General features: G+C 53.2%; 1 protein-coding gene and 1 long non-coding RNA gene across 2 annotated transcripts; one reads left to right on the forward strand and one right to left on the reverse strand.

Annotated features, from left to right (window-relative positions):
- Nucleotides 1–3,319: 3,319 nt before the first annotated feature.
- Nucleotides 3,320–6,813, forward strand: LOC102434321 (PRAME family member 9/15-like). The gene is made up of 6 exons (XM_006099945.3): nucleotides 3,320–3,606; nucleotides 4,311–4,623; nucleotides 4,876–4,955; nucleotides 5,935–6,148; nucleotides 6,231–6,488; nucleotides 6,691–6,813. The coding sequence occupies exons 1-6, from the start codon at nucleotides 3,320–3,322 to the stop codon at nucleotides 6,811–6,813; spliced, it is 1,275 nt and encodes a 424-aa protein (XP_006100007.3).
- A 394-nt stretch (nucleotides 6,814–7,207) lies between these two features.
- LOC106699031 lies at nucleotides 7,208–8,555 on the reverse strand. Its single transcript, XR_001350457.2, has 2 exons — nucleotides 8,439–8,555; nucleotides 7,208–7,595 (listed from the first exon to the last, which is right to left on the reverse strand). It is a non-coding gene; the product is annotated as an uncharacterized LOC106699031 (long non-coding RNA).
- Nucleotides 8,556–8,627: the final 72 nt, after the last annotated feature.

An 8,627-nucleotide genomic window follows, 5' to 3' on the forward strand; every position in this document is an offset into this window, starting at 1 on the left:
CAGGATGCAGGTAGATTTATTACAGAGCCCGACTCCTTTCCTCTTTATTCACTTTTCTAAAAGCCCTGCCAAGGTGGACCTCTGTCCCCAGACTCCAACCACTCTGATGCCTAAAGACCCATATTCTCCCCAGAGCTCAGCTTCTCCCGTCCTGACAGAGGGCCCTGAGCTGCCTCAGCTCCCCCAGCGTCAGAGGGGAACCAGCTCCTGCCTCTCATCCTCCAGAACCTGCCACAAGTTTCCCGTCTCACATGTTCTGCCACTAAAACCAGCAAACAACAAATAACAGTTGACTCTTCTGCTTTGCAGGAAAATGAAAAGAACTATTCTATGAACTTTTTTCTTTCATTTTTGTCACTTGCTACCACATTCTAGCAAATTATCAAGCCGGAGCCAGTTTGGCTCAGTGGATGGAGTGCCAGCCTGTGGACTCAAGGTTCCGGGTTCCATTTCAGTCAAGGGCATGTACTGGTTGTGGGCAAGATACCTGGCCCTGGTCCGAGTGCTTGGGGGAGGCAAGCAATTGATGTGTCTCTTTCACATGGATGTTTCTCTCTGTCCCTTCCCCTCCTTTCTACTCTCTCGAAATATCAATGGAAAATATATCCTCCAGTGAGGATTAGCACCAACAACAAAAAAAGGTAGAATAAAATAAAATAAAATAAAATAAAATAAAAATGCAAGAAAAAATAATGTCTAAGAGCTAGAACAGGCCTCTCTGGGAAGATCTCCACTGTTAGCACCACCATCCACAACAGGTGCCCGAGGTGGGTTCTAACTGTCATGCCTGCATATAGAGGAGGAACAGGACTGGGGGTGACTAGCCCGTGAACCCAAGTACAGTGCCCTGGGCATGCCTGCTCAGCCCTTGTGCAAAACTGCCTCTCCCTTCCAGGAAATGCCAGTAGAAGCCCAGCTCAGGACTCACTGGACACATCTGGGTCTACTGTGCATTTGGTTCATGGGCCCACACGTGTGTGGTTGGCGGTGATTTTGTTTTGCAGACAAACTCCAAGATTCCTAGTAGAGGCAGCCTGGGTTGGTGCTGTCCGTTTCCAGGAGAGCTCAGCTACAGGCGTCAGCACTCACAGCAGTCTCTCTCCTCACTCCAGAGTCTGTTCAGTGGCGCTGTCTTCTCTACGTGACTCAGAGTTCCCCAGAGTCAGAGCCTGGCACACACACTGGGTGCTCAGGGTGTCTGTGGGGTGAGTGACCGACAGGAGAAGAATGGGGGCCTAGAGGAAGGCTGTGCAGGCCAAGAGCTCCACATGGCAGCAGTGGGCTGGCCCCTCTGGCTTCCTCACCGCCAAGAACCACCCATTCATTCCACAGACATCTAAGGAGCCATGAGTTCTCCTTGGCTTCAAAGAGCCTCTGGTCCAGCAGACCACTAGGGTGTCAGACAAATACAGAACACAGTGATATTGGGGACAGGCTTACTGAAGTGGGGCCTTTGGAGGCTGGTGGTCATAACGGAGATCATTAGGGGTGTGGTGAAGTGAAGGGGTGCCATGAGGGCAGGAATGGGGCCATGGAGACACGGTGTGGTGAGGGAAGGCACTTGCTATCTGGGAAGGGTTCTCTGTGGAAGAACCTCGATCCTCAGAAAAACGTCGCCTGGTGGCAGCTGCCATGATGTGACAGGGATACGTGTGATTGGCCCATGTTTATTTCACTCCCTGGCTCCAGGATGCCAAAGAGCCCATGCATCTGCCTTCAGTTCCTTTCAGGCATGAAAATGTCTGACTCACAGGTCTGCTCTCTTTCTCTCTGCTCACATTCTTAGATTTAATCTTCTCCACCCAGTTGCTGAGCTAATCCCATCTTTCCCAGAGGAGACCCACCCTTTTCATCCTGGGAGGGACAGAAGATGCAATCTCTCCCTTTGCCCTCTAGGATGGCACTGTCTCTACTGCAGCCTGTTTCCTTTTAAATCCTAAATTCACCCAGAGAAGAGTGTTTCCATCTCTCTTCTCTCCAGGAAAAAACACCCATCATGTTCATGGCCCTGGGTCATTCACAGGGTTCCATTAGGATGGCTGACCACTGCTTCTCATGATGCTCCTCGTCTCACCTCCCTCAGAGAAACCTGGTGGCCTGGAGGGACAGCCACATCCTCAATCGCCTTCGCCTTGCTCCCTGAGTAGCTCATGCCTGCTATGTCACCTGACATAAAACCTAACGTGCTGCATGGACACATATTGTTTGTTTTCTTAGAGGATGGCCCCCTTGTCTTCTCAAGGCTGTTTTAACTGTAATGTTCTGATAGTTTTGATGTGGCCAAACACCCCCAGCAACCCCGCTCTCAGGTTGTGTTCTTTCCTTTCTAACGTCAGGAACCCATTACACCCTTCTGTGTCTCCAAACAATGGGCCATCAGTCAACCTCAGTCAGTGTCTGTGAAAGGAATCCATGAGCCAGGCTTCAACCTTGCCCCTCCCTAACTTTCAATCTATTTATCTGTAGAGGCAATAATCTTTTTAGAATAAAGGGGTGGAGACTGAGGGTTCTGGTTGGATGGTAGCATTTGAGAAGCTGTATAAAAACCTCAGGCACCAGAGGAGAGATTCCGAGTCCTCCAGCTCTGCAGTCAGTGCCCCGGTTCTCCACCAGGTCTGAGATCTGAGCCCCAGCCGGTTCTCCACCAGGTCTGAGATCTGAGCCCCAGCCGGTTCTCCACCAGGTCTGAGATCTGAGCCCCAGCCGTCCCGGTCACAGCAGGTGAGTTCTCCTGAACTCACGGTGCCAAGAACTTGACTTGGCACAAGGAGCTTTCCTATTTATTTATTTTTTTACAGACAAATAGATTGAAAGCATTGATTTTGCCTCTAAGTGTAATTTTGCCTGAATTTCAAACATTTGGATTTGTGCTTTGGTCTATTTTTAAATGTCTAACCAAGCTGATTCCCTGACCAACCCCCACTTGCTAATGAAAACATCTTAACTGTGGTTTTATTTCTGGAAATTTTAAATATTCAGTTCGTGTCCCTAGATCGGTCTGAAACTCTTCCCCCAAAAAGGTGGGGGTCAGCTTTCATGTTTCTGAGGAACCACTTCCCAGTCAGACAGGAAGGAAAGATGTGGGTGCTTCTGAGATGCTTGTCCTGGGGCCTGCAGGGGCGAGCTATGGCTCTGCGGTCACCGAGCCCAGAATGGCACTCACTAACCTGAGGCTCTCACCTGTGCCAGGCAGTGGCTTGGCCCCGAGTTGATTCCTCTGATGGATGGGGAGTGAGTTGATGGGGCTCAAATGCTTGGCCTGACAAGGATGCCTTGTTCCCTAGACGTTTCTGCAGGATTTTTTCTGAGCACCTTGAAGATGAGCATCCGGACCGCACCCACACTCCTGAGGCTGGCAGGAAGAAGCCTGCTGAGGGATCAGGCCTCGGCCATCGCAGCTCTGGGGTACCTGCCTGCTGAGTTCTTCCAACTACTGTTCATTCAGGCCTGCCGGAGGAGAATGTGGAAGCCCCTGAAGGTTTTGGTGCAAGCCTGGCCCTTCCCTGTCCTCCCTCTGCGGAGCTTGATGAGGCTGCCTCCAGTCATGGTCTTAAAAGCGGTGTTGGAGGGGCTTGACGGTCTGCTTGCCCAAAAGGATCGCCCCAGGTAAGGCTGCTCCAGGTGCCTGGTAGGGTCCTGGCATCCCAGAGACAGGGTGGGTCAGGGCATGTGGAGGGCCTAAGGGTGGACCCTTGTTTCTGACAGTGCCAGTGGGGCTCAGGGAGCCCTTGCACACTACAAAGCTCACGGTGGGAAGTGGAGGACTGCCTACTGGGCAGGGCCACCTGCAAAACCTGCCCTGCCTCCTCCCAGTGGTACCCAAGGTACTCGAGTGCTGAGCAGGAGGGATGGAAGGGAAGGAGATGAGAAAAGGAAAGCAGAGGGAGGAGGAGGGCGAGGGAGAAGCTGCTCCTGGGATTCAGAGGAGAAGCTCAGGGTGGGGGTGGAGTCTGACTGGTGCCTCAACTCAGATGCTCAGTCTCATTCTGACCTGCCCTCCTTCTACTAATCATTTTAAAAACACTTTTTTTTTATTGATTTCAGAGAGGGAGAGATAGAGATATAAAAATCAATGATGAGAGAGTCATTGATCAGCTGCCTCCTGCACACACACACACACACACACACACACACGCATGCACTGGGCATTGAACCTGCAAACCAGGCATGTACCCTGTCTGGGGATTGAACTGTGACCTCCTGGTTCATAGGTAGATGCTCAACCACTGAGACACACAGTCCATAAAGCATCTCAGCCAATGCCCTGTTGACCTGGAAGAATCTCAGCTAATGTCCTGCTTTTCCCACAGGAGGTGCAAACTGCGGGTGCTGGATTTAAGGAACACGGGTGCCAACTATTGGAGAATGTGGTGTGGAGACAGCACCTGTAAGTGCTTGCGGACAGAACCAGTGGCTGTGCACAGCTCCAGCCCCAACATGGAGCACCCCTTGGCTCCCTTGGAGGTGTTCCTAGACCTTAACTTCAATGAAAGGGACGGGGATGAGTTTCTCAAGTTCATCATCCAGTGGGCCCAGCAGAGGGAAGGGTTGGTACACCTGTGCTGCAAGGCGCTGAGGATTTCTGAGGTGCCCTTCCAGAGGGCCAGGAGGGTCCTGGATGGGGTGAGGCTGGACTGCATTCAGGAGGTGGAAGTGAACTGCACCTGGGACCTGCCCACTCTGGGGACGTTTGCTCTTTACCTGGGTCAGATGAGTAACCTGCAGAGACTCTCTCTCTCCCACATCCACGTGTTGACAGAGGAGGAGGAGGAAAAAGAGGAAGAGATAGGGGAGGAAGAGGAGCAGGAGTGGGAGGAGGAAGATTGGGACAGGAAACAGCAGGAGCAGTGATCCTTTTCCCAATTCCTGTCTCAGATGCTCAGGCTGCGGCACCTCCAGGACCTCAACATGTATTCTCCCTCCTTCCTCCAAGGCCGTCTGGACCAGATGCCCAGGTGAGCTGTGTAACAGTGGACGCAGCCCCAGATGTCAAGGGAGTGGTCTTGTTTTCTGCTTTGAATGGTGTTATCCTGTGAGCACCTTAGAGAAGGATGTTTTAAAATCTGCCTGTCAGGAGGGGTAGCAGAACTGGCTCAATGAGTGACCCTGTGAGCCTGGGTCTGTGAGTGCTTCCTTAGGGAGAGATGTCTAAGTGTCCAGGACTTAGGAAGAGGGAGGGAGGAAGAAAAGCCACATCGCATGGAGCATTTCCAGACAGAAGCTCTGTGCCCACCGGCCATGTGAACACACGTGAGCCTGTCTCAGCTTCCCCGTCTGTCAGAGGTGGTCCTGGGCTCCAGAAAGGTCATTAGTAGAAAGGAAAGGCAGGATTCCACAGCTAAGGGAGCGGGAGGGAAAGGATTGCAAAGAGTGGGAGGTGGTTGAGGTGATGCAGGGATGTAAGTCGCCTCTGCAGGCTGGTCCCCCAGTTGACGTTGTAGGATTTTGCTTAGGTTTGGTGTCTGTCTCTCTCTCTCTCTCTGTCAAATCCTCACCTGAAGATATTTTTTTCTTTTCATTTTTAGACAGTTGGAGGGAGGAGAAAAGAGAAAAATCTATGTGAGAGTGACATATGGATTGGTTGCCCCCTGCACATGCCCCAGCCAAGGCCAGGGATTGAGCCTGTCAATTAGGTGCATGTGCTTGAGTGGTAATCAAACCTGAGACACTTCCATCCAAAGGTCAACGCCTTATCCATTGAGTCAAACCTATTAGTGCCAGGTATGTTCCTTATGCATCAGATGAATGAGCCTCATGTGGCTCAGATATCAGGTGTCTGGAGCCAAGCAGTGGCCAGAAGGAAGCCTGTGTTGAGAGCATTCTTGGTTTTTCTCTCCCAATATAAAGGTTGAGGGATGCCCAGCCTTGACCTAGACACCGTGAGGCTCTCTGAGCAGGTTCCTGGGGTTTCCCTTATGTCCAGTCCCCCTCCAGAGAGCAGTGCTCTGCTTGGCAGCTGAGGAAAGGAGGCTCTGGAGATGTCGTGAACCTGACCCAGCCTAAAAGGAGACTGGGCTTCCAGGGTGCTGGCCTTCACCAGATTGTCAGGACTGCCCTGGGGTTGGAGAAATCGGTCTTCTCCCACCTGCTGGCCCCCCTCTACCTGTCGCCCCCGTCCCCAGGCACTAACCGCTTCATCTCTCCCCAGGTGCCTGCAGACCCCCTTGGGCAAACTCTCCACAGCGAATTGCCAGCGGCTGACACATTTAGACCTGACACACCTGTTCCAGAGCCTGCACCTCAGGCAGCTGAAGTCCCTGCGTCTGTATGGAGCCAGCCTCTTGGATTTTAGTCCCGAGCCCCTCCAAGCTCTGCTGGAGGCAGTGGCACCCACCCTCCAGGGCCTGGGCCTGGATAACTGTGGGATGGCGGACTCCCAAGTCGAGGCCATCCTGCCTGTCTTGAGCCGCTGCCACCAGCTCAGGGACTTCACCATCCCTGAGAACAACTTCCCCGTGGCCACAGTGGAGAAGCTGCTGCGCCACACAGCCGGGCTGCGCAGTTTATTTTATTTATTTATTTTTATTAAAATATATTTTATTGATTTTTTTACAGAGAGGAAGGGAAAGGGATAGAGAGTTAGAAACATCCATGAGAGAGAAACATTGATCAGCTGCCTCCTGCACACCCCCTACTGGGGATGTCGGGCTGTGCAGTTTAGAGCTTGAGCTGTACTCTGTCCCCCTGGAGTGTTACGGGACCCAGGGGACCGTCAACCAGGAGAGACTTGCCCTGATCCGGGCTGAGCTGACAGGGACACAGGGAGTTAGGACAGCCCAGGAGCATCCTGCTTGCCACCAAGCACTACAGTGAGTTTTATGACGTGGCATTTTCATGACATGGAGCCCGTGATGTGCCCCTGTAGTGACCCTGTTCACTGGGTGTACCCAGCAAAGGCTCCTTTCTGGGCCTTTGGAAGCTGAAACCTCGGACCGGGGTGCATTATGCAGGGGGCACCCACGTTTCAGGTTCATGCTCAGTGTGAATGGGGAAAGGGACGGACCCAGCCCGGGTACAGGATTGCAGGGACAAAGGCTGGGGAGTTCATGGGACCTCAAAGGCAAAGTGTCCTACAATCAGAAACATGAATCTGATTTGCGTGGGGAGGGAGGCAGGATTTGGGCTCGAGGTGCCTGTGTGGGAGTTAATCCTGGGGTGGATGGTTGTAATGAATGATCAGAAATAAAGACAATTTCAAAAGCCACCATCTGGTCCTCTGTCATGTATTAACCTTTCTCCCCAGTTTACACCTCAGGACCCTCCAGTTACTGATTAAAGAAATGTGCCCAGGGGTCAGGATCAGACACTGGAGCTGCTGGGATGGGGCTGCAGGACTCTGCACCATTTTATCACTCCCTCAGGTCTTTACTTCTCTCTGGGCACCTCTGCCTCCTTGTGGCTGCTCAGTGGGGGGATACCATGGGACATGCTACGTGGCCCACCAACCCCTGAAGTGAAGGGGCCTCGCTGCTGGTTCTGACCTTGGACGCGAGTGGTCCTCGTGGTTCTGCAGAGGAACCCACAAGTCTCAGCACTTGTTCCAGGAGGGGTTCAGAGCACAAGGCAGGGCCGTGGGTTGAATCTATAAATAATTCCTGCATTAAAAGTGAATGCAAGAACGTTAAAAAGCATGCATCAATTCACTTCAAAGTAATACATCCAATACATATTATTAACCTTTTCCAATAAAAAGTAAGTATATATTTTTTCAAAACAAAAATAATTGGTGAGAAGAGTGGCAATGTTTGTAAATTTTTCCATCTGCTGCTGCATTCAATGTGTTGTGATATTACAGGTGGTCTGGAGTGGGGGTGGGGGGGGGGAGAAAGAGAGTGAAAAGGCAAATTCCCCCACTCCGGTATTACTACAGAAATGGTATGTCCAGGGGTCCCTGGACACACTCTGAGAACCGCTGCCCTCTCCAAAGCCACCCCATCTGCTACGAAGGCCCGGGCCCTGCGTGTCTAAGGCAACAGTTCCTCATCCTCATCCCCCTTCTCCACGTTGTGTTCCCACAGTCCCGTCACTACAGACGGACGGACTGTGCGTCGCCCAGGGCTTGGCCCATCTGCCACCTCTGCGCCTCTCACCCCGCACAGGTCTACTTGGTTCGAAGATGACCTGCACGGACCCTCATTTCTCAGGCCCGAGACGTGAACATCAGCATCTGGATGGAGACTGAAGGCCCCGCGCACATAAACAAAGCTGCGCTTCCTAGAACCGTCCCGTTCGAACCTCCGAGTCTGGGGCTCCAGGAAACTCGGGCAGGAACCCGCATCAGCTCACAGGTCCCGAGCCTGCCCTCCACGCTGAGCACAGCCAGCCCTCCAGGCGTCTCCGGGGTCGCATCCGCCTCGGGCCACCCCGGCTCGCGTCCCCTCCCCGCCCCGCGCCCGCCGCCACCAGGGAGCCACGCCGACACCCGGCCACGCGTTTACCGTCTGAATCTCGCCCTGTCCGACACCAGGTGGGCCGGCGACTGGCTGACCCAGAACTCCTCGCTCGAGGCGCTGGCGAACGGGCCGGCCGCTGCCCCGAGCAGCACACGGACGACGTCAAGCGCCGCCATGGCCTCGGACGGCCACGCACTTCCGGCGGCCAAGTCCCGCCCAGGAAGCGCCCGCCCA

This window comes from Myotis lucifugus, unplaced genomic scaffold, assembly GCF_000147115.1.
Source record: "Myotis lucifugus unplaced genomic scaffold, Myoluc2.0 scaffold_291, whole genome shotgun sequence".
In the NCBI taxonomy this organism is placed as follows: Eukaryota; Metazoa; Chordata; class Mammalia; order Chiroptera; family Vespertilionidae; genus Myotis; species Myotis lucifugus.

Coding starts and splice junctions, on each gene's coding strand:
- LOC102434321 (XM_006099945.3), top strand. CDS start 3,320: ATGAGCATCCGGACCGCACCCACACTCCTGAGGCTGGCAGGAAGAAGC. Junction 4,624..4,875: donor CCAGGAGGGTCCTGGATGGG/GTGAGGCTGGAC, acceptor TTCCTGTCTCAG/ATGCTCAGGCTGCGGCACCT. Junction 6,489..6,690: donor AGAAGCTGCTGCGCCACACA/GCCGGGCTGCGC, acceptor GTCCCCCTGGAG/TGTTACGGGACCCAGGGGAC.